Here is a 24159-nt window from a genome sequence, read left to right as displayed (position 1 = left end):
ATACCGCCTGACACTCAGAATTATACCAAAAAGTCGCCTATTCGATACAAAAAAATCGAGTACTCTCGCAAGTCTGGCATCTCTTAAATGGAAATTCAAATTGGCCCGAGTGTGCTGCCAGACACATCAAGTGTAAAGTGGCAACGCCGGCTTCGGCGGTCTCTCCGACTCGATCGAGGGTCCCAGCAAGGCCGAGATCCAGTGCACGGACAAGGACGATGGCACGCTCAACATCTCGTACAAGCCCACCGAGCCGGGCTACTATATTGTCAACCTAAAGTTCGCCGATCATCACGTGGAGGGATCACCCTTCACCGTCAAGGTGGCCGGCGAGGGCAGCAACCGCAAGCGCGAGAAGATCCAGCGCGAGCGCGACGCCGTGCCCATCACGGAGATCGGCAGCCAGTGCAAGCTGACGTTCAAGATGCCCGGCATCACCTCGTTCGATCTGGCCGCCTGCGTCACCTCGCCCAGCAACGTCACCGAGGATGCCGAGATCCAGGAGATCGAGGACGGCCTCTACTCTGTGCACTTTGTGCCAAAGGAGCTGGGCGTGCACACCGTTTCGGTGCGCTACTCCGAGATGCACATACCCGGCTCTCCCTTCCAGTTCACTGTCGGTCCCCTGCGCGACTCGGGCAGCCATTTGGTCAAGGCCGGAGGCTCCGGCCTCGAGCGCGGCGTCGTCGGGGAGGCAGCCGAGTTCAATGTGTGGACCCGTGAGGCGGGCGGTGGCTCGCTGGCCATCTCCGTGGAGGGTCCCAGCAAGGCAGATATCGAGTTCAAGGATCGCAAGGACGGCAGCTGCGATGTCTCGTACAAGGTGACGGAGCCGGGAGAGTACCGCGTGGGGCTCAAGTTCAACGATCGCCACATACCCGACTCACCCTTCAAGGTGTACGTCTCTCCGGATGCGGGTGATGCCCACAAGCTGGAGGTGCAGCAGTTCCCGCAGGGCAACATCCAGGCGGATGCCCCCTACCAGTTTATGGTGCGCAAGAACGGTGCCAAGGGCGATCTGGATGCCAGAATTGTGGCCCCATCGGGCACCGACGACGATTGCTTCATCCAGTCGATCGACGGCGAGATGACCTCGGTGCGCTTCTATCCACGCGAGAACGGAATCCATGTCATCCACGTCAAGTTCAATTGCGTCCACATACCCGACTCGCCCTTCAGAATCAAGGTCGGCAAGAATGTGGCCGACCCAGCCGCTCTCCATGCCACCGGCACTGGCCTGCAAGAGGTCAAGACTGGACACAAGGCCGACTTCATTATCAACACCTGCAATGCCGGCGTTGGCACGCTAGCCGTCTCCATCAATGGCCCCTCCAAGGTGGCCATGGACTGCACAGAGGTTGAGGAGGGCTACAAAGTCCGCTACACTCCCCTGCTGCCTGGCGAGCACTACATCACGGTCAAATACAACAATGTGCATATTGTGGGATCTCCCTTCAAGGTGGACGCCGTTGGCGAGAAGCTGGCCGATGAGGGTGCTCAGGAAACGTCGTCCGTCATCCTCGAAACGGTGCAGAAGTCGGCCAAGGGTGGCAAGAACACCGGCGTTCATCTGCCCGCCTTCAAGTCCGATGCCAGCAAGGTGGTTCCCAAGGGCATGGGCCTGAACAGGGCCTACATTGGCAAGCAGAATCAGTTCAGCATCTGTGCCACCGATGCGGGTAAGTGCATTATCATCAGGCATTCTGTACTAGCACTAACCTCTGTACATTATTCCTCTGTTTAGGCAACAACATCTTGTATGTGGGCATGTACGGACCGAAGGGACCCTGCGAGGAGTTCCATGTCAAGCATGCTGGCCACAACAACTACAATGTGCAGTATCTGGTGCGCGATCGCGGACAGTATGTGCTGCTGATCAAATGGGGCGAGGAGCATATACCCGGCTCCCCATTCCAGATTGATGTCTAGATCTAGCCAGGCGGCATATATGTATCGTAAAGTAGGATATATGCCTCTCCTCCCCCGTCGTATGAGTACGAGTACGAGTACGCTTCATTATGTACCGCATCCCCATGTTCCAGGGTCAAAATTCGTGTGTCTGTTTTCAATTTTATCTCTCCTCTCTCTCCCTCTCTTGTTTTCATCATAATTCTCTTTTTGTTTAATTTTAACTTCTTGCTTTATCGCGCTACTTATATTAGGTAAGTTTTTTGTTATTTGTATATACATGGAAGAAGCTTCTGGTTTTTTTTTTTGTTTTTCGACTCGAGAAGGTAAACGCGACGCGCCATTTTTCAACTTAAATTTTATTTGATTCGTTTATGTTTTCTTGTGAATACATTGACACTAAGCAAAGCTCAATACGAACAGATTGATTTGATAAAGCTACTCGCAAATAAATGCAAACAAAAAAAGCAATGGATATTTCGACATATACATATATATATTTTTGGGCACACAAGAAGTACAGTACGACTACTATTGCAATGCGAATAAATCTCTTAAACAATTATTTAATACTTAAGAACACATTTATGACGGATTATTATGATTATTATGACGTATTATGTTTTTTATTATCACCTATCGACATTGTAATTTACGTGAAATAAATCAAACAAAATCTACAAAATAATTTCAAAACTTTCTTTTTCTCTTCTCTCGCTCTCTCTCACGCAACGGATGTTTTGAAAACACCCCCAAAACACAAGAATATAATATAACATAACTAAAGAACAATTGTTTAAATCGAAAGGGTTAAACTTAAAGTTACATACATGTATTTATATTTAAAGCTGGCGAATCAATCCTCTTTGGGATTGCCCAGAACGCTGTACACTTCCCCATAACGCTGGATGTGCTCGAAGATGTCCTCTTCGCTGGAACTAGACGAACTGGAGGTATGTAGCTCGTGCACCAGAGTGTGGGCAGAGTCTGGGCTGGCACTCAGAGCGGCCGCCAGCTTGGGAGTGGGGCGATAATAGACCGAGTGGCGGCCGTCGAAGCTTCGACTGCCAATGTGGTACTTGAGATACTTTCTGGCACGCCGCTCTCCAATGATACGCCCAAGATCCTGCTCGTTGAGCGTAAAGTTGACCGATCCGACTGAGGTGCTGCTGCTGTGCAGCAGGATGCCCCTCTTGGTAAATTTAAATGGCGGCGGTTTTTCCTCCTTTGCCTCGTAGCTGGTTGTGGATGTCACCACAGTGCAGTCGGCCTCACCGCCCGCTTTGTTTGATTCCTCGTCTGGCACGGTCTCCGTTGATGAATCGAGTATGATAATTGTGTCGGGTTTCGTTTCCTGCTCCGAACTGCTCACGGCAGAGCGCCTTTTAACTTTTTGCTTGTTGGGTAGGACCCGAGTACAGGCCGTATCATTGGCCAGGGCGGTGGAGTTGCAGGCCACGCTGTTATTGTGGAAGAGCGACTGCGATGGAGACTGCTGCTGCGCTGTCGATTGTGGGTCCGGCTTGGACCTCTGGTCTGGTCGGCCCTTCAACTGCTCCTTTCTATATGTTTCCTTTGACAAGGCCAGGTCACGGCCCATCTCCTCATCCGTGTCATTTAATGTCGTCGTATTCTGGCGAATTCTCTTGATTCTGGACGTACTCAGAGGCCATTCATCTCCATCAGAACTGCTGGAACTGGCTGCTTCGGCGTTCTTTGGCACGGTGCATCTTTTTAGTTTTACCACTAGCATCTTTGCCGCCTGTCCATTGGGTGTGCATTGGGAATCTGGCGAATGATCCACTTCTTCGGTGATTTGAGCCAAACTTGAAGCACAATTTGAATTGATTTTCTTCTTGGCGGATGATCTGGGTGTCAATCGCTTCTCCTTGGGCGCGACAGGTGTGGAGATCTCTACGGGTGATTCTGTTCTTACGATGTTCTGAGAATTGAAGAAATCTCCATCGGTGGTGGGAATTGTTGGCGCAAGGCAAGGCTTATTCTTGGCGACACTGGCTTTCGGTATTTCTTTGGCTGGCCCCATCTTTTTTGGTTCCATTAAACTTTTTTCATCTTCGGAAGTAACGCTCTTGATCCTGCCAACTTCTGGCGTCACTCCCCTCACAGGCTTGGCTCCATCGTCGTCGAGGATTTTAGGCAAACTTGAGGAATCTTTTGTCTTGGCCACGTCTTCGCTGATTGGAGGCAAACTCTTTGACTTGCCGGACAACATAGTTTTCTTCTTTGGCGCCTTTTCCACAGAAGACTTTGGTTTGACCGCTTTCCTAGTTTTGGCCACCTTTTTCTGTTTTACCTCCGAGAAACTCATTAATCGGCTTCTACCTCGGAGTTCGTTTTCATCTGAAGAATCATCCTCTGGCACCGCCTGAAGTTCGTGGGCAGCCATTTCGTCTTCGGAATTTGTTTTCTTGGCCACGACTTCGCTGATTGGAGGCAAATTCATTGGCTTGGCTTTCTTTTTGGATGCCTTTTCCACAGATGAGATCGCTGGAGTGTGTGGCTCCCTTCCTTCGGCGCCACTCAATGGTTTCCTGCGCTCCTTGCGTGCGTCTTCATCGGAAGTGTCGCTGTCAATTAAATTTCTTATCACTAGACGAGTCCCCTCACGCCTTGGGATATATAATGCTGCAGCGGAAGTTGCCTTCCGAATCAATCTATGCGGGGCTGAACCCATGACACGGTCTCGGCACTTGGAGCGAACAGTCTGTGGTGTTTTCCGCAGCGTGAAATGTTTCTTGATGCAGGTTAGACGATTGCTGCACTTGGTAGGCGTCCCGGTGGGCACGGGACTATTGCAGTTCTCCACAACCCATTCCTCCGTCGAGCTGTTGGCAATGTGCACCACGTCCGCGCACAGCCGGTCGCTGTTGCAGCAGCTGCACTCGTTCTCCATTAGACGTGGACGCAGGTCCAGCTCCTCCTGGAAGCTTTGTGGACGTCGCACGCGGTGCATGGACCGTGATGATGCAGCTTGGTGATGATATTCGCGCTGGCCGCGATATGAACAGCATTCATATGCGCTTCTGGTCAGCACACGTTTTAGGCACGATCTGCAGTCGCACCCACTTAATGTGGCATCCTCGTCCTCGCTTGACGGCGACCCAAACAGCGATGAATCGGCGCGACGCTTACGCAGATGCTTGAGTCGCGTGTGATGGCTGTGGTGGCTGCTGCTCCTGTAGGAGTAGTGCCTGGGACTGCTGGTGAGATAGGCAAGCTTCCGCTCCCTTTCGCGGCGGCGATGCAGCAAAGCCTGCATGTGATGGCGGTGCTCCTGTTCGTCGTCGTAGGCGTACTTGGCACGCAGTTCGTCGCGCTTGCGCGAATGGGTGCGATACATCTTGATGGTGGTCATGTTGGTCATCTTGGGGATGGGTGTGCTGCGTTTGCGACTCTGCATTATATAGCGGGCCGTGTCGATGGAGTGCAGCGACTCGTTGTCGCTGGGATCGGAATGGGAACGTTCATGACTGCAATCGTACCTCTGGGAACTCTCCTCCAGATAGACACTGTTGTTGCGGCGCATCCATTGGCCCACATGCTGTTCAATCTTTTGCGCATCGAAGGTGTCCAGTATTTGATCCAGCCCAGCCGCCTTCCACTTGCGCTTGTGCTCCTGAACAATGGGCATCGTTTGATTCAGAATCTCCTCCATTTCGGCCGTTTTCTCTTTGTTCTCGCCTGCGCACAAAATCATCGTCAGCTCCGCCTTGCTCATGGCTGCCGTTGCATTTACGTTCCCCATGCCCAGGTCCGTTTCCAGCAGTTCATCCTCGGCCGCCTCCTCATCCTCCTGCACATCCGGATCTCTTTCCTCGCCCTTGTACAGTTTCTCAATGTCCCCCAAGTCAACCTCATTGCCATCGCCTGCTTCCCCGCAGTGCTACAAAGAAATCGCTTAGCATTCGGAGCGCCATTTCGCTGCAAAGCAAAAGAGAGCCTCACCTTCATCATGCTGGACCAGCTTTTGGAGCGCTCGTAGACCAGTGCCTCCAATGTTTCCTCGTCCAATAGGGCGTGCGACATGTTTGCATGTGCAGCGTTCTGCTAATTCCTTATTTAATGAACAAAAAACGCGCCACAAACCGAAAATCAAGAAGATGCGAAATAAAGCAAAATGGCCATCAGTGTGACCAAAAATAAATACCATTTAAATACCACAAAAAAACCAGGGAAACGCACTTAACACCCCTCTATTAAAAAAGTTGAGCACCCTTTGTTAAACCACGGAAAATAATATTGTTTGTAAGGGCTCCTTGTAGCTCTTTACTTTCAAAACAAAACAAAAACGGACTAATCGCTAGAATATACCGCCTGACACTCAGAATTATACCAAAAAGTCGCCTATTCGATACAAAAAAATCGAGTACTCTCGCAAGTCTGGCATCTCTTAAATGGAAATTCAAATTGGCCCGAGTGTGCTGCCAGACACATCAAGTGTAAAGTGGCGGGAGCTTGAAATGATATTTTCTGTCGTTTTTATTTTGAAGTTATATATGTTTTACATTAGATTAATATTGCAGATAAACAAACGAATACATATTGTATGCTTAAATAACTGTTCAATTGAAATACATATACATATGTCCTGCTGCTGCTCCATTGGCCACTAAATGTCGGAATACAATACATGTCTATTTCTGGTGTTTCCCTTTTTGTTTTCTTCGCTTCTCGTCTTTTGTTTTTCTGTTCGTGTCGGGTTGTGTTAATAATTTTATATATATATATAGGTTGGTTGTTTGGAATTGGTTGGCCGTTGGACGGCCCTACTTGCGATTGCGTATGGCGCGGTCCATGATATTGTTAATGCGCGTCTCCGAGTAGCCCGGCACGAGCATATGGATAAGCTCCTTCATGAACAGATCACTCACTCCCGGGCTGGACCGTTCGGCCAGCTCGAACACCGACTTGAGGTCGCCAATGTCGCTGCCGACGCCCATGTTCTTGCTGGTGCTGCCGCTGCCGCCAGAGTACTTCCTCTGGATGTCGCTCAGTACGGGGAAGAGGAAGTTGTTCAAACAGGCACTGTTCGTGTGGATTATGCGCTGGCCCGTTGGCGGCTGTTTCACATGATTGGAAGAGGGATGGTCGTCGTTGATGTTGTTGCTGTTGCTGCTGCTGCTGCCGCTGCTGGCGTTTGTTGCATGGAATGATTCACGTTGGCTGCTGCGACGCTGCTGCTGCTGTTGTAGTTGTAGTTGTTGCTGCTGTTGGAGGTGCTGTTGCTGCTGTTGGTGGTGGTGCTGCTGCTGTTGGTGGTGGAGCTGCTGCTGCTGATGGTGGTGCTGCTGCTCCGCAGCAGCCATTGGCAGTCCCAGAGAGGCACGACGCTCCTCCACCTGATCCAACGGAGCCGCTGAACGGGACTGACGTAACTCTGGCTTGGAGCTGGACCGCTTCTGGATTAGTTCGTTCGCCGATGAGGAATTGGTCACACCCGATGCCGTCACTCCGGCCGAGCTCGGAGGCGGAGCATTAAGCATAGTCGTGGTCGTGGCATGTTTGTTGCTCAAGTTATTGTTATTGTTGTTGTGGCTGTGGCTATGGTTGTGGTTCGCCTGGGGCGCCAGGGCAGACGCCGTGGACGCGGACGCTTCGTTGGAGTTGGATGTAGAGATGACGGACACAGACGAGACGGAATTCCCGCCGGCCGGGGATTGTGTGGTCTGCATCAGCTTCTGCATTGTCAGCTCGTGCTCCTGCAGCTGGAAGCTGTTGACGCCCGCTCGCGGGGCACTGTTGATGTGCAGCCCCTTGACTGTCATGATCCAGGGCTCGTCCTGGCTGCTGCCGCTTTGCTTGGCATCCGAGTCCGAGTCGGAGTTCTCGGACTCCGTCTCGCTCTCGTCGCCCTTGGAGACCTTCCACTTCTTGAAGCGGTCAATCAGATCGATCAGGTAGGCGTTCTTCTTGGCCTTCTTGATGAACGGATACTTGAGCAGCTCCTTGGCCGTGGGCCGGTTCTCCGGGTCCTTGTTGAGGCAGGCCTCGACAAAGTCCTTGAACGACTTGGTGTAGTTGCCAGTCAGCTGGGGCGGATTGTTCTTGGGTATGAGGAAGAGGACGCGCATCGGATGCAGCTCAGAGTTGGGCGGTTCGCCTTTGGCCAGCTCAATCGCAGTGATTCCAAGCGACCAGATGTCGGCCTTCGAATCGTACTGCGATTGCTTAATCACCTCCGGGGCCATCCAGAAGGGCGTGCCCACGAAGGTGTTCCTCTTCGAGGTGGTGTTTGTCAGCTGGCCAGCCACTCCGAAATCAGCCAGCTTTACGTCCCCCTGCTCGCTCAATAGAACATTGGCTGCCTTGATATCTCGATGCAGCTTTCTCTCCGAGTGCAAGTAGTCGAGACCCTTGAGGACCTCCCTCAGTATGATCCCGATGTGCATCTCCTCGAAGGAGCCAGCCTTCATCAGATCCAAGGCCGAGCCGCCACCCAGATACTCCATGATGATCCACAGCTTGGTGCCCTTCAAAAACGACCCATAGTACTTGGTCACGTACGGCGAGTCGCACTGCGACAACACCATTATCTCCTGCTGGATGTCGTCGATCTCATCCTCGGCCTCCTCCAAATCGATTATCTTTATGGCCACCACCTGCTGGGTGCGATTGTCGATGCCTTTGAAAACCTCACCGAACGAACCCTTGCCTATGCGCTCCTGTTTCGTGAAAATTAGCTCCGGGTCGACTTTCTCTGTCCAGGACATGGTTGCGCTTGCTGTGGTCGCCTTTAGTGGACCTTGTAACGGCGAATTTCTATCGTTTGCTTGACTAATAAATTTTTTTCGTTTTAATCCAAGATTTTCTATATAGTGTGACCGCGGAGCTAACGATAAAATATACCGCCTGACCCCCAGAAATATACCGGAATATACCTTGTCACTGTTAAAATATACCGTAAATATACTGACGGACACTACCAGATGTGTTGATATTCCTCGATATTGATATTCAGTTTAATATTACTAGCCAGTTTGCCCATTTAGCCCTACAAAAATAGTTTTATCCGATTCATCAATAAATTTTGTATAAGATTGGCTAGTTTTCTGAACTTTTTCTCATTGGATTTTACATAATAAGGTTCAAACAATAACGGCCAAAGCATAAATCATTCTGTGTACCGGAATGTGACGTCAGTGTTGCTGGTCAACCAAAGTTCTTCTATGCGTATGGACCATTGTATACCTTATTTCCTTTAATTGATGTTAAATATGTTGTTCCAAGCTCCTATGCAACATAAATATTGCATTTTTATTATATTGACATATATTGCTCATTCCGTGCAAAAGTTGCAGAACAATGCTGTAATTCATTTCCCCATGTTGCTGAAATTTTTCCCATACAAATCAAATGTATCATACGGAAAGCGAACAATTTCGGTATTTTTTGTGCGCTTAATAGAGTTTGGCGGTCATTTTGAAAAGTACTTTAATATACCCTCAAAAATATACCCAAATATACCTTCTCAACCTTCTCAGCGATAAGCGATAAATAAACGAACCTGAGTTGGAGGAGTTCACCATCTCTAAAATAAATATTTTTAAATCACGGGTGTGATATGATATCTAGTGTTGCATTTCTGTGATATCGAAGATTTTATGGATGGATGGAAATCAGCTGGTCGAACGGACACTTTCCAACACTTGTAATTTGGATAAACTTAGAACTGAGATATATTTATATAGTATTATTGTGAAATTGCCAGTTTTTTCCGCATTAAAGCACCCTTCGATGAATGGAAGTGGGGCCAAAACAGGAGTCAAACAACAGTGAACAATGTCTGAGGGGCCCTTGTAGCTACCGCGCAACTTTTATCAGTAAGCAGTCCGCGAAGACGTCGCAAGAGAAACGCGCGCTGAAATGATGCTATATCTCCGCCGATTGTTCAGCCAGGAGCTGAGTCCTGCCGCACAAACGGATTTCCTGGGCTGCCTGCAACAGGCGCCACACCTGCTAACCAATGGCTTTGCCGGATCCCCCGCCCTGGAAAGTCTTTCCTGGTTACACAATCTGGCTCCCTGTTTCCCGCTGCGAGGTGACCAGATCCATGTGATACACGAGCCCCAGCACTTCTACGACACGTTGGTACAGCGCATTGCCAAGGCAAAGAAGCGCATCGTGCTGGCCAGCCTCTACCTGGGCACGGGCCAGCTGGAGAATGCCATGGTCCAGACGTTGCGTCACCGCCTCCAATCGCAGTCGTCGCTGCGCCTGAACGTGCTATTGGATTTCACACGCGGTACACGTGGCGATCTCAATTCCAAGACCATGCTGCTGCCGCTGGTCCGCGACTTCAAGGAGCAGGTACAACTGTCGCTGTACCACACGCCAGATCTGCGGGGAATGACGAAACGACTGGCGCCACCGCGCTGGAACGAGCTCCTGGGCCTGCAGCACATGAAGGTCTACCTGTTCGACGATGCGGTCATTATATCCGGGGCGAACCTCTCGAACGACTATTTCACCAACCGACAAGACCGCTACATCCTGATCGAGGATAAGCCCTTGGCGGACTTTTATGCGCAGTTCATTGAGCGGGTGCAGGAGTTTAGCCTGGCCGTCAGCCCAGACGCCACAGAGGGGCTGCATCGCAACTGGCGCATCTTGCCCTACGAGGGCACCAAGCAGCAGTTCATTCAGCAGGCCAGCAAGCGGATATCGGACTTTGTGCAGGAGACCTATCAGCGGCAGAGTCAGGTCAGGGATCTGAACACGCAGGCAGACACCTGGGTGTTCCCGCTGTTCGAGATGGGCCAGATTGGCATTCATCACGACAGTGTGGTGACAAAGCGTCTGCTCTCCAGCTGCATTGCCGGCTCCCGCCTCAAACTCGCCACCGGCTACTTCAACCTGACGCAGGAATACATGGACACCATCACGCACAAGTGCCTGGCGCAGTGCAGCATTCTCATGGCCCATCCGAACGTAAGCTGCACTTTTGAGGTGTTTCCTTCATAACATATATCGATATTCACAGGCAAATGGCTTCCAGGGCGCCAAGGGGCCTGCCGGAGGAATTCCGGCTGCATACACCCTGATAGCGAAGAGCTTCTACGAGAGTCTGGTGCGTCGGAAGCAGAATCATCGCGTCAATTTCTTCGAATACCAGAAGACCGGCTGGACGTACCATGCCAAGGGCCTGTGGTACTACCTGCCCGAGGCGCGGCTGCCGAATCTAACGCTCATCGGCTCATCAAATTTCGGAGAGCGGTCGGTAAATCGCGACCTGGAGACACAGGTGTGCCTCGTGACGACCAACACGGAGCTGAGCCAGCGGCTGCAGGCCGAGGCGGATCGCCTCTATGATCTGTCTCAGACGGCGGAGCGGGAGATTGTTAAGCGGGTCGTGCCTCGTTGGGTGCAGGCCGTTGTACGCATATTCAGGAACTTTTTTTAGACTATTCAAATTGTTAGTTCAATTGTCCCCCATCGTACCAGTTACTATAGTGTTTAAATCGTGTTTAATTATTGCCTTGGGCATGCATGTGTGTGTGTGTGTGTGGTTCACACTGCTGTAAATGGTTAGTTTTGTACGCAGTTTAGAATTTGTTAAACAATAAAGTGAATTTTTAAAGGAAACAATTTCACTGCGCCCAATTAATTTCAACAGTGTTGGTTAGCATTATGGAGAGCACTTTCCTACGCACTAAAATTATGTGCATACATGTGCGTGCCGACCCCTGCTTTATAGCATCTATAATGCTTTTTAGCCAGGAATGTTACGAGTTATTGTTAAATAATAATGTGGAATTTTAAAGAAATATTTGCGCCACATCGATATCAAACCGAATAGTGTTGAGCACCGTAGCGGAAACAGCTGTTTCGAATTGGAGTGTGTGTGTGTGTTGGAGCCAGAGCTTCAAAGCCTCTTCACTGATTACTGTATTTTTGTGGGCACAGGTAAGACGCGTCACCTGGTTGCGGGTCGTGTTCGGGAACAAATTGAACGCTTTCAAAGCTGAGACCCATTTGGTTTTCGTTATGAGTGTCGCCCGTATGCGTAGCCGCATCTGTGTGTTTGTTTGCCGTGAAAGTTAAATTAAAATAAATCTGATTATCATCCGGCTGCTTTAGCCACAGCAACAGCAAAAACAACAGCAACAGCAGCAGCGCGTGCTACCAGTGCTTGTGTGTGTGTATGTGTTTATACAGATGTATGTGTGTGAAGATTTCCAAGAATAACAAAAGCAGCAACAACAAACAGTGCAAAAATGTCAAACAATCGGCGAAGAGTGCGCACAATTGATTACGTCGCCCTCCAGAGTCTGCAGCTGCAAACGACGCCGGCTAGAAACAATACAGAAGCCCCAGCAGCAGCAGCAGCAACGCAGGATGAGGATGAAGATGGAGCAGAAACCACTACCACAACCAGCCCACCGCCGGTGCCCCCAATGCGGTTACGACGCGAGCACAGCGTGGATGAGGATGTTGCAAGGTGAGCGCCCGGCCAAGTAGTAGAGTAGTGGAATTTTTCGGGATTTTCCAAGCGAACAAGAAATGTTACGCTGCAGCAACTTTAGTCTTTAGTCGCCTCACTCTTCTCTCTCTCTCTTTCTGCCCTGTTTAAAGCGCATTTCACAAGTTTTTTAATTGTTAAAACGTAAACAACGTGTTTTGCTGCCGCTCAACGAACCCATACGAATTTTCTGCAAGACAGTCATAAAGCAAAAAATTCCAAAACTGTGCAGTTCGCGGGAAATTGAATATGTCTTTTTATTTGTTGTTCTTGGCCGGTGGGAGCAATTACAATTATGCACCACCACACACTCTTCTGCCCCGTGATCTGCTGTTCCCTGTGCCTGTTCTGTGTATGGGTGAACATTTATCATAACCACCATTTTTGGTGGGGGGTACTTCAGCCGCAGGGAGTGGGAGTTGAGTCTGCCAAGACATTTGCTGATAACGCCTTCGGCTTTTGCCTGATAAGACAACGCACACACACACACACACATAGAACGCATATCTATGGCATTCTCTGGTTACTTTTTATTTTTTTCTTTGCTTTCTGCTTATTCATAATTTGTTTAAATTTGATTTGATTTTTCCGGTAAGGCAAGCAGCTGAGGGTGAGACATTCGCATTCGCAGGAAAAGTTCTATTCATTTTCGCATGTCGCATGTCTGTACGCAGTTAGCGGGAAAATCTTGGCAAACATAAATTTTGATTTTCGGCTGGCGGCTGGCACCTGCTCGCTCGATGTCCCATTCCTCTGCTGCTGCGTCTCTGCCGTCTTCTATCTCCGTCTTGTTCTTCTTCACCTCGCATACCAGTTTGTTGTTGTGCGGGGAGGGGGAGAGAGAGAGAGAGAGAGGGAGACACTACGACCAGTTAAAACGCGTTTAATACGTGCGCTTGCACATTCTGCTTTGTTAACCTCTTTCGTTATAGCGTCGCGGGGCAATTCTGTTTTGAAATCAAATTCGCTTTCTTCTCAAGTTACCCACCGTTACCGGAGCTCTTGTCTCTTGCCGGAATGAATGGAATTCCAATGGCCGAAGGTCTTTCCTAACTGTTGTTGGTCACTTGGGCGAAACTCCAAAGAGTGAGCCACGCTCTTGCCACATTCGTACTTGAACTTGCAACTCGCAGACTTCTTTTCATGTCTGTCTCTCTTTCTCTCTCTCTCTCTCTGTGGGCAATCGGCTGGCATGCCGCCCGGTGATACGATCAGTTGCTTTGATAAGCATAACTACTGGCGTGTACATAACAGAAAACATTTCCGCATGCCCCCCCCCCACACACACACGCACACGTGTCGTAAATTTCGATTTTTGAATATTTTGTGTGTGTTCCGTGAACTTCTGTTTACGCCAGAGAGTGTTAGTGATCGTTTTATTGGATCTAATATAATTGAGAAGAAAATTAACAAAAACAAAAACAAAATATGCGCTACCATCGGCAGCCGAAGCTTTTGATACCCTTGCTGATCGATCGATCGATCGCTGCTGTGGTAGCGATGGGCAACAGTAATTCGATTTATAAGTCTCCTAAAATATCTGTGAAAATTGATTTGATATTTTGCATGAGGCGTCTTTTTTAAAAATAAACTACAGGAAGGGCCCCAATGCCGGTTACCAGTGCCAACGATCGACCGTGATCGTTGCGGGGGCAAACTGATCAATTACTCATCGCGATCGCTTCCTGACGACTTTTCTATGCCTCATGAATGATGCTCACAGTGCGTATGTGTAACAAAGGGTGTTACATATCAAGAATACGCCCTGTCGGTCACGTGACGTAGCGGAACATGAACAGGGGGAAATGGGAATGCCTGTGACTCGCAGCCACTTGATTTAACCGATTGGAATTGATTTTCCCTTCGATTTGTGGCACGCAGGCCACAGGCAGACAGGCAGGTTTCGATTTCCAGCTGTAGAACACTATTGTTTATATTGAGCCCACACCACCCACCAGCCATCACACACACCACCCACTGCGTGTGTGGGTAAACAAAGCTAATTAAGTAACGAGCGCGTACATAATAAAATTCAATAAATTAATATTTAATATTCGCCAGCAGGCGCGAAGCCAATTACAAACCACAAAACAAACGAATGGCAAGCTGATCGGCAACCGCTCTCTCTCTCTCTGCATCTCTCTTACGCTCGACTCTCTTTATGCGTCCACTCGCTGTCTCTCGATTGGCATGGCAAACCACCCACTAAACTACTCTCTCCAGCACTCTCTCGGGCAGATGGGACCCATAAACAATTGGATGGGCGCTCGCGCTTTTAGTTTGCCGCCGTTTGCACTCTGCACTCGGCACTCAGCTAGCAGTCGTTCGAGAGGCGACGCCATCGTCGGGGGTACACGCGATACACATAGACTCGACACCGAAGCGTATGCCATATAGTATATATCGGTATATCGACGAGAGACAGACGACTCGATGGGGTAAATTCTTGTTAAAGTGCTAATAAATTGACTGCCTGCCGCCGCGCAGCATTTCGCTTTGCACGACAAATATCGGTACGGTACGGATTTCCATTGCGTTATGAAATCCCCCAAACAGTTGCCGGCGCGCAAAGGAAGCAAAGCAAAGCAAAGCAAATCAAAGCAAAGAGGCGTGTGAACTATGGCCTTTTGTTGTAGGGCGCGCTGATAAACAGTAAAACTATAACGTCGTGGAGCCTCCACTAAAGATAGTGCATAAGTACTATGTAAAAGAAATCGCACTCAGATTCGGATTCGGAATCACCCCCGCCAACAAAGTCCAGTCATCGTTCGTTCGCGTCTAAAGTTCTTCTCTCTCGGATTGCCTCTCCCTCTCCCTCTGCCTCTCTGTAATTTGTATTTACTTTTCGATTGTGCTTTTTATTGTTTTTCTTTTTTACACATTGTCACAGTCGGCAGTCGGCCGTGTAGACCGTGTACAGTGTGCCGAGCCGTACAATTAGATGTACATAAATTTTACGGGGCACAGAGTTCTGTTCAAAAGTAATAGCCTGCCTGGGGAGCCTGCTCCCAACCCCCTCACCACCCTTTTTAAGCTCTGCGCGAAAGAGTAATACCATATTTGGACGGACGGACGGACGGACGGGTCTCGCGTTTCGTTGCGATTCGCTGATCGCGCGAAGAGTTTGAGAGCAATTTCTGTGCTGTTCAAACTGTAGGCCCGTAGAGCCCACTTTGTGCGCAATAATGGGTCGAAAAAAGTAAGTAAAACTGAGAGTTTGGTTTTCTCTGGTGATTTTTCAAACTGAAATCATGAAATTGGCTGATGAAAGAATTTGGTGCTGTGTGGGGAGCGACTACAGCGACGGAGGCATAATTGCCAGCCGATGAAATAAATCAAACCTGCCCTCAAATTAAACCATAATCATGGGCGTGACAAGCGGCTGTCTGCAGCCAGTGCGATAAGATAAACGCATTTGCATGGCGCATGGGAGTGGGGCAATGGGGTGGTCCATTCGATTTATCGTACACATCGGCGATTAGGCTGCGTGCGACATATGCTTCTGGTCCCCCAATTAGCGGCCAATTAGAGCAAGCCCTTGGCCTTTAGATAGTCCGTGTTAGTCAAGCACTAAATCTCTGCCTTTGCTCCTAACATCTTGCAGAGTGGAGTACCGTGTCAAACAGACGCCCACGCGGCCACTGCAAATGTCCAATGCCCGCATTGGGGCCCTCGAGGAGGACATGGCGCCCGAGGATGAGCTGGCCGCCCACTATGCGGAATTCGGCACAACGCCACCCCGCACACGGCTCAAGATCAAGAATCGAGACTGGGAGCGCAAGCAGAAGGTGTCCAATGTTGCGGCGTAAGTAAATGCCCCAAATCAAATGCCTTTCATTCCCATTCCCAATTCCATTATATCATCAATATCATCATCCTCATGGCGAATGTGTGTGTGTATATGTACATACATATGTCCGATCTGTAGGAGCTGTGACAAATACACTTTGTTTGCATTCATAGCCGCTATTTGTTCTGTATAGTTGGATGTTTCTGTCTGCTGTAATCTTCGAGATGGGGCAGTGATCCTCATCTGATCACCACTGTCCTAAGCATACTTGGGATGCTACATTCAGCGGATTTTCTGTTTTCACTAGGAACAGGGAAGAATCCCCCGAAGAAATCATGTAACATCTACAGCTGGTAGTTATTCCAATCCCAAGCGATGTTGCATATTTTTTCGTTGGTATTTCATCACAAAACTCCGCAATCGTACGTGGCGAATGTTCTCCCTGTTGTCTGTTCTATTATGGGAAATTTCAGCAGCCAATTAACGTCATTGGCAACCGTCTAACAGGTGCCCCATGAGAACAGGTGCAGGTTTTGCATAGTGACAGATACACAGATACCCTTTGGCTGCCCACAAATTATGCGCCCAGATATGAGAGTTCGCGGCTCGATAAGGGTTTGCGTCCGGGCTAAGCGTGCACGGAATTGGATTGGTCTGGGCTGGGCTGGGCACTCTAGTGTCGAAAGCAGACACCATAATCGGACCCTCCATATGCTGCCATATGCCGCACTTTCGATTCAGCTGGGTGTGTGAATTCACTAACAATATGTGATCATCTTCATTATTATCATTATGGGAACTCGCTTACTGATTGATTCTCGCAGTTCCCCAGATCTGCCTGCCAGCGTGGGGGGCACGCCCAAGAAGGGAATGTCGCGGATGGCTCGATCGCGGGTCCTGCGCCGCAACACCATGGACTGTGCCCTGCTCAACGAGATGTTCGTGAACGAGGAGAACAAGCGGACGGACAAGCGGCTGCAGTCGCTGCTGCGCGACTCGGAGCGGGAGATGAAGAACTCGCTGGCGACAACGGCCGTGGCGCCGCCACGGGGCAGCAGCTTCCATGAGAGTGTCCATCCGCTGGAGTCGCTGGACAAGATCATGCCGCTCAGCTCGGAGGCGATGCCGGCGCCACTGCCGCTGCGCATTGCCTCCAAGGTGGTGGAGAGCTGCAACCGGTATCGTTGTGTGTCCTCGCGACCCATTGGCTACCGCTCGTCGGCGCCGCCGCTGGCCTTTGCCGCCCAGCTGCCGGCAGGTCTACTGAGCGGCTGCCATGGGAAGCAGCAGACGGTTGGGCTGGGCAAGCGGAAGGACTTCCACGAGACGTTTGCCAACCTGATCAAGCTGGGCAGTGTCGACCGGCAGGATGCGAAGCCGTCGCAGGAGGAGCACACCTGGCAGACGGAGCTAAAGGATCTCATATGGCTGGAGCTGCAGGCCTGGCAGGCCGATCGCACCGTTGAGCAGCAGGACAAGTACCTGTTCGAGTCCCGCCAGGGCGTCTCTGATCTGCTCACCCAAATCATCAGCTACAAATTCCAGCCGCGGTATCGCCGTGAGCCGAGCCTGATAAGCCTCGACAGTGGCATCCATTCCGAGAGCAATTCCAATGCCAGCTGTAAGTGTGGAAATATATTTTATGCGATAGTATATAGCAGCTGCTTCATGTGTATGTATCTGCTTTGGCAGCTCCATTGCCCAGCAAACTGTGCCAGGGATGCATGTCGCTGTACTGCAAGGACTGCATGGAACAGCAGGAGCTGGCGCTGCGCGAAGTGGAGGGCATGCTGACACGACTGGAGGCCGCCGAAGCGCTCTATCCCTCGTCGCAGGCCATGGGCGCCCTGCATCCCATATACAAGTCGCAGAGCTTTGTGGGCCGCATCAAGTCCATGTGCCTGTGGTACAACATAACCAAGCAGAACAAACTGAAGCTCAGTATTTTGGGCATGATTTTGGCCAGGTGAGTTCCAGCCAGAGTTGATCCCTGCGCATCCATGCAACTATACCCATACCCCCTGTGTCCCTTGTAGGCTGCAGGACGAAAAGTTTTCATGGCCCGTGCAAACTGCGTGCCCCGCTGCCTCGGACAGCGGCAACTCGTCCGCCTCGGGCGTGGATAATGATGATTCGGCGGTGAATTCGATGGACTCGGCCAAGCCGCCCAGCTGTCCAGTTGCGCGCAAGGGCTGCCGCAACGGTAGCGTCACATCCAGTCATAAGGTTCAGTTCATGCTGAACGACGCGGCCCACGTGCCCGGCGAGACGTCCAGCAGCAACGAGTAAGTGGAAGTCGGCTTGCCAAAATATCCCATGATCCCAATCCGATCCATTTCAGATCCACGTCGACTGAGGTCAGCCAGTTGTCCGGCGAGTGTCTGCACGGTCATGGATTGCGCAAGGGATCCATGCACGACATCAATATCTTCAGCGTTGAGCCACTGGGCACCTGCAGCAACGATGTCAGCGGTGGCGATGGCTCATCGGCCCTGTACCGAAAGTTCATTGAGAATGTGCTGAAGAGCCGGGGACTGGCCAAGTCGCTGGCATTCCTGCACAAGCTGCACAATGTGGCGCTGTACAAGGCGCACATTGCACTGGAGAAGCCGGGCGCCGAGGACTTTGACTTTGAGCTGGACGCGGAGGCGATTGAGGAGGATGTGCCGCGCCTCGATCCGCAGATAAGTCGCGAGCAGGTGATCGAGCTGCGGACATACGGGTACTGGAGCGAGGAGGCGCAGTCGATCAATCTACCCTCATACATTCCCACCTTTGTGTTCCTGAGCGGCATTCCGCTGCAGTTCATGCACGAGTTTCTGCGCATGCGCCTGGAGACGCGGCCCGTCCGGCCCAATCCGCTCAGCCTGGGGCAACTCATGAAGGAGCTGCGCGAGGGCCTGACCCTGGCTCTGACGCATCGCGAGCGCTACCAGCGGCACATTACGACGGCTCTGGTCGAGAACGAGGCGGAGCTGGGCAGCTACATGTTGATCCTCAATCAGTACGATGCGACGGTGCGCAAGACCTTTGAGCTGTATCTCGACTACATCGATCAGCTGGTGCTGGTGGCCGTGCCGGAGACGAACCAGAAGTCGGTGCTCGAGAAGGAGTGGATGTTCACCAAGCTGATCAGTCCCATGATCACGGGCATGCACACCCTGGCCTCGCAGAAGTTCTGCGGCATCATCAGCAAGCTGTTGCGCAGCATCTCGGAGAGGCTGGTGAAGCGCTCCGTCGAGCTGGACCAGAAGATCGAGGGCACCGCCGACAACGATGACAACGAGGAGCTCAAGTGGCAGCTGCTCACCATCTGCCGGGAGACACAGTCGCTGCTCACCGTCGAGCGGGAGCGATCCATTAAGGTGCTCTTCTTTGCCAAGACCTTCTGCCGCGACGTCGAGACCACGGACTTTCATCGGGAGCACTACGAGGACGACGTGGCCAATCAGCAGCACGATTTCATCTGTTCGGACGTGAAGGCGGCCTTCAAGCTGCTGCAGCAGGATGTGCTCGATGTGCGCAACAAGCTCACCGAGATTATCGAGGGCGTCCAAACACGCTGCTGTCTGAGCAACATGCGCGACCTGGACGAGCAGGACCGGCAGGCGGTGCTGTCGCGCACCCGCGAGATACTGCATCAGGGCTACAAGTTCGGCTTTGAGTACCACAAGGATGTGATCAGGCTGTTCGAGCAGCGCATCATGGACCAGAAGGACAGTGGAGCGCACACGGTGGACCTGGCACTGGGCATCATTACTTACGCCAAGATGTGGATGCATTTTGTGATGGAGCGTTGCGAACGGGGCCGTGGCATGCGCCCACGCTGGGCCTCCCAGGGTCTGGAGTTCCTGATTCTTGCCTGCGATCCGCAGATCACCCAGCACCTGGCCGAGCATCAGTTCGAGGAGCTGAAGCAGCAAATGGATCGCTGCATTTCGCACGTGATTGGCATCACCTCGGAGCCGGAGAAGGTGGCCCGCAAGAAGGCATCGCCACGCACCCGCAAGACCTCATCGCCGGCCACCTCACGTTCCCGGACGCCCACCCGCACCCCCATGTCGGCCGGCATTGTGCTGAACCCCAATACGCCGCCCCTGCAGTCGCCGCCATACAACAAACTGCTGCATCCGCAGTTCAGCCTGAAGGAGGACTTGCTGCAGCAGTCGTCCAACGCGTACAGTTCCGTGGACAGCGGCGACTATGTGGACACCCCGTGCCGGAGCAGTCCCAACGGGGAGTTGCGCCTGCTGGTGCCACAGACGCCGCCCACGCCGGCCTCCTCGGGAAAGGGCAGCATTGAGAGCACACCGCTGGCGCTGCGGCAGGAACGGGTGCGCGATGCCGTCAATCGACTGGACCTCGATCTGGAGGAGCAGCTGCGCGAGCGGCGACTGATTGGCCAGGTCAAGGCCCTAAACTCGTGCGACAAGGTGCACATCCGTGCGCGCAGCGTCCACTTCCGCTGGCATCGCGGCATCAAGATCGGCCAGGGCCGATTCGGCAAGGTCTACACGGCGGTCAACAACAACACGGGCGAGCTGATGGCCATGAAGGAGATCGCCATACAGCCGGGCGAGACGCGGGCCCTCAAGAACGTCGCCGAGGAGCTGAAGATCCTCGAGGGCATCAAGCACAAAAATCTGGTGCGCTACTACGGCATCGAGGTGCATCGCGAGGAGCTGCTCATTTTCATGGAACTCTGCTCCGAAGGCACCCTGGAGTCTCTGGTGGAGCTGACCGCCGGTCTGCCCGAGGCTCTGGCACGCCGCTTCACCGCCCAGCTCCTCTCGGGTGTGTCCGAGCTGCACAAGCACGGCATTGTGCATCGCGACATCAAGACGGCAAACATCTTCCTTGTCGATGGCAGCAACAGTCTCAAGCTGGGCGACTTCGGTTCCGCCGTCAAGATCCAGGCACACACCACCGTTCCCGGCGAACTGCAGGGCTACGTCGGCACGCAGGCCTACATGGCCCCAGAGGTGTTTACCAAGACGAACAGCGATAGCCATGGCCGTGCCGCCGATATCTGGTCCGTGGGCTGTGTTGTTGTGGAGATGGCCTCGGGCAAGGTAAGCGTTTCCACTGTGGTATTCCACTTGTATGTAGATAAGCAGAGCAGAGCAGAGGGTTTATTTATTGCTCATTTCACAATGTTTCGTAACCCATGTATGGTATGCTCGTCTCCATTCAGATACTGTGATGGTCGCCAACAGGTTAAATGTAGAGCAGAAATAATTTCCTATTCCAATTTTTGTACAAATATGTATATTATTATTAATAGTTGAGGGAATATTTCTATATGTCTCATAAAACTGGACAGATAGGTTCAGTTAAATTCTAGAACTCGTAGCTAAATGGATATAGAACCGATCAAATAAGTAGATCCATTAGAAGCGAAAAATAGCCAAAAAGAATAAACTTCTTTTTGCTTTCCATATACATTTTCCATATATTTGATACATTAATAATTATCTATATTTTTTGTCTGTTGGTCATTTAATATTCGTTTAGCGTCCGTGGGCACAATTTGATTCCAATTTCCAAATCATGTTCAAAGTGGGCATGGGCGAGAAGCCCAAGGCGCCGGAGAGCCTATCGCAGGAGGGACACGACTTTGTCGATCATTGCCTGCAGCACGATCCCAAGCAGCGTCTGACGGCCATGGAGCTGCTGGAGCACAATTTCTGCAAGGTTGGTAGTGCCACAAAACATGAATCTAAATGAAATTAATTAATTTGTTCGTTCTGTTCTGTTCTACCCACCACACAGTATGGCCGGGACGAGTGCAGCAGCGAGCAGCTGCAGATGCAGGTGCGTGGCTCCTTTCGTCGCAACGTGGCAACCAGCTAATCGTGGCCCCGTGCTTCTTACAGTACGATTATAGAACGGAAATCTATAACTTGGCCTACCCCTACATATGTATGTACACTGTACAGTGTGAGGCATATGTAAACGGGTGTGCACTTTGTGTAGTGTTTTAATTTATGTGAGTGTCGATTAACTTAATGGCTGCGCCTAGTTGTATGTTGGACAATAAATATGCCAATTTAGTGAAAAGCCAAAATATGCCGTATCCCAATTATTTTAATCTAAGCCAAAACTAAGCGACTAAGCTTGCAATTCAATTTTTAATTCAAATATCATCAGATACTGCATTAATAAATTGGATATATGGTGGTTACGGTAGGAGTAGGCTTTGTTGGTGCTGCGGTTTGTGGTCCGGGAAAGCCAGTCGTTGAACCGGCCTCTACGGGAGCTCCATTTGGAGGAGTTGGATTCGGCGGAGCAATGGTGGGTACGGTCTCGGCCGTAGTCCAGGGGGTGCACAGCAGGAAGAGGCAAATGCTCAGCAGCAGATACAGGACTGCAAAGGATTTACAATTGGATATTGGATGCTAAATCCTATTTAATCACGATATATTCTCGTACTTACATTTCATGGCGATGGCGTGACAAAGACTGTTGGCCTGGCCCCGCCTTCGAGTGGCTTTTATGGCCGAAAAATAAAGCGCTGATGACTTATTAATTAAATTTCAAAGCTAATCTCTGTGGCATTGTGGCATTGGGCTTATCAAAACTCGGATACTTGGATATGGAAATACCAATGGCCAACGTCGCCGTAGTTTCACCCAATAAATAATAAATATATTTTTCCTAAAAGAAGATAATCGCTGAAGGCGGATATCTGTTCTTGGAAATAAATATATCCACCCATACATTTACATATATGTATGTACGGGTATGTACATCTACATGTGGTGTGCACATGACGCACACTTGGTTCACATATTGTTTTAAATATATATGTATGTATAGTGTCGGATCAGTGCCAATTGTAGGTCAGGAATAACGAATGCGTTTGATTGGTAATGCATTTTATTTATTTATCTTTGTTTTTTTTTTCCATTTTTGGTGATTATTTTTGCATAGAATACATCGATCGAATCAAGATCAAGTCAAACTTAACGACAAACAGTAACGTAACATAGTTCGGATAGACGGAATAGCTACTCTCACATGTAGATAGATAGATAGATAGATAGAATACATATTTGAACTCGTTGATATATGTAGCGATATTCCAGTTAACAGTTTAGAGTTGAAACAATAGACAAACATACAATAGAATATATAAGTAGCAACAATGAACACAGCAACTAGTTTGATATACACATACACAACTATAAGTAGTATCTGGTTGTCCTCTAACAGTTTTTTTTTCCATTTATATATATAGTTTCTCATGTAAATAACATACGTATATATGTATTGTTTTTGTTGTATAGAATATTGATTGATAGCGATCGTAATCACTAACAAAACACACGTGTCACTAACATTTCAAACAGACAAACATATATATGTATATTCTATATATGGTATATAATTTCCTTTTCCACGTATTTCTTTCCTTTCTTTTCCTTCTCCACACCCGTACTGGGGCGGCATATGTAAATTTATTGATATGTATTGTTACGTCTCAAGTCTATACGCGTACAATGATTTCTCTCTACATATTTTTCGTCATTCGTATTTCTCTGATATGTATGTATAGTATATATGTATATATAGATATATTCCTCCAAAAAGCCTTTAGTTACGGGGTATAGTATACCATTTTGCTCGCTAGATATGTATGCATACACGAGTAATAATAATTGTTTTAATTTAACAAGCAACGAAATTTCAGTAACAAGCATAGAGCACAGTTGCAGCTACTAGCATAGCATAGTACTAGTACTAGTACTTTCTTTTTCCTTTCCCTTTTGTTTTTTTTAGTATTTTATTTGAATAGAACTCAACGCAACGTAACGAAAGTATTGCATACTTGTGGGCGGCATGGCCAAACTGCTTAGATTGCTTTTGTAAACAAGGGGAGGGGGCTAAGCTCGGCTAATTTAGTTTTGGTTAATGCATATTCATATTTACGATTATATTGCATATATGTATTATTAACACACTCAGATAACAGCGTTAA

General features: G+C 49.9%; 6 protein-coding genes across 9 annotated transcripts; 3 read left to right on the top strand and 3 right to left on the bottom strand.

The window, feature by feature from the left end:
- Positions 1–136: 136 nt before the first annotated feature.
- Positions 137–2028, top strand: LOC121405544 (filamin-A-like; the record flags this gene model as incomplete). The annotated part of the gene is made up of 2 exons (XM_041596432.1): positions 137–1679; positions 1745–2028. Coding segments are annotated over 2 exons (1728 nt in total), but the record flags the coding sequence as incomplete, so codon positions are not given.
- Positions 2029–2385: 357 nt separating this feature from the next.
- Positions 2386–6085, bottom strand: LOC111082290. The gene is made up of 2 exons (XM_022378481.2): positions 5875–6085; positions 2386–5812 (listed from the first exon to the last, which is right to left on the bottom strand). The coding sequence occupies exons 1-2, from the start codon at positions 5953–5955 to the stop codon at positions 2765–2767; spliced, it is 3129 nt and encodes a 1042-aa protein (XP_022234173.2). The 5' UTR covers positions 5956–6085; the 3' UTR covers positions 2386–2764.
- Positions 6086–6390: 305 nt separating this feature from the next.
- Positions 6391–8771, bottom strand: LOC111082489 (serine/threonine-protein kinase svkA). The gene has a single exon (XM_022378712.2). The coding sequence runs from the start codon at positions 8637–8639 to the stop codon at positions 6696–6698; it is 1944 nt and encodes a 647-aa protein (XP_022234404.1). The 5' UTR covers positions 8640–8771; the 3' UTR covers positions 6391–6695.
- A 796-nt stretch (positions 8772–9567) lies between these two features.
- Positions 9568–11511, top strand: LOC111070619 (CDP-diacylglycerol--glycerol-3-phosphate 3-phosphatidyltransferase, mitochondrial). Its single transcript, XM_022361333.2, has 2 exons — positions 9568–10857; positions 10910–11511. Exons 1-2 carry the CDS (start codon positions 9793–9795, stop codon positions 11327–11329), a joined length of 1485 nt encoding a protein of 494 aa, XP_022217025.2. The 5' UTR covers positions 9568–9792; the 3' UTR covers positions 11330–11511.
- A 306-nt stretch (positions 11512–11817) lies between these two features.
- Positions 11818–22245, top strand: LOC111070457 (mitogen-activated protein kinase kinase kinase 4). Of its 4 annotated transcripts, XM_022361212.2 has the most exons (9): positions 14703–14826; positions 15279–15587; positions 15993–16193; positions 17003–17799; positions 17871–18144; positions 18215–18463; positions 18520–21250; positions 21693–21872; positions 21951–22245. In XM_022361212.2, the coding sequence occupies exons 2-9, from the start codon at positions 15574–15576 to the stop codon at positions 22029–22031; spliced, it is 4527 nt and encodes a 1508-aa protein (XP_022216904.2). In that variant the 5' UTR covers positions 14703–14826; positions 15279–15573; the 3' UTR covers positions 22032–22245. The 4 variants fall into 4 exon arrangements, with proteins under 4 accessions (XP_022216819.2, XP_022216734.2, XP_022216904.2 ...); XM_022361042.2 differs by lacking the exons at positions 14703–14826; positions 15279–15587 and adding an exon at positions 11819–12367; XM_041591668.1 differs by having other exon boundaries at positions 14703–15587.
- Positions 22246–22290: 45 nt separating this feature from the next.
- LOC111070691 lies at positions 22291–22721 on the bottom strand. Its single transcript, XM_022361454.2, has 2 exons — positions 22615–22721; positions 22291–22545 (listed from the first exon to the last, which is right to left on the bottom strand). Exons 1-2 carry the CDS (start codon positions 22619–22621, stop codon positions 22337–22339), a joined length of 216 nt encoding a protein of 71 aa, XP_022217146.1. The 5' UTR covers positions 22622–22721; the 3' UTR covers positions 22291–22336.
- Positions 22722–24159: the final 1438 nt, after the last annotated feature.

The sequence above is a fragment of the Drosophila obscura genome, unplaced genomic scaffold, assembly GCF_018151105.1.
Source record: "Drosophila obscura isolate BZ-5 IFL unplaced genomic scaffold, ASM1815110v1 contig_150, whole genome shotgun sequence".
NCBI classification, from domain to species: Eukaryota; Metazoa; Arthropoda; class Insecta; order Diptera; family Drosophilidae; genus Drosophila; species Drosophila obscura.
Note: the sequence above shows the minus strand (reverse complement) of the source record. Positions and strands in the feature narration are given on the sequence as shown.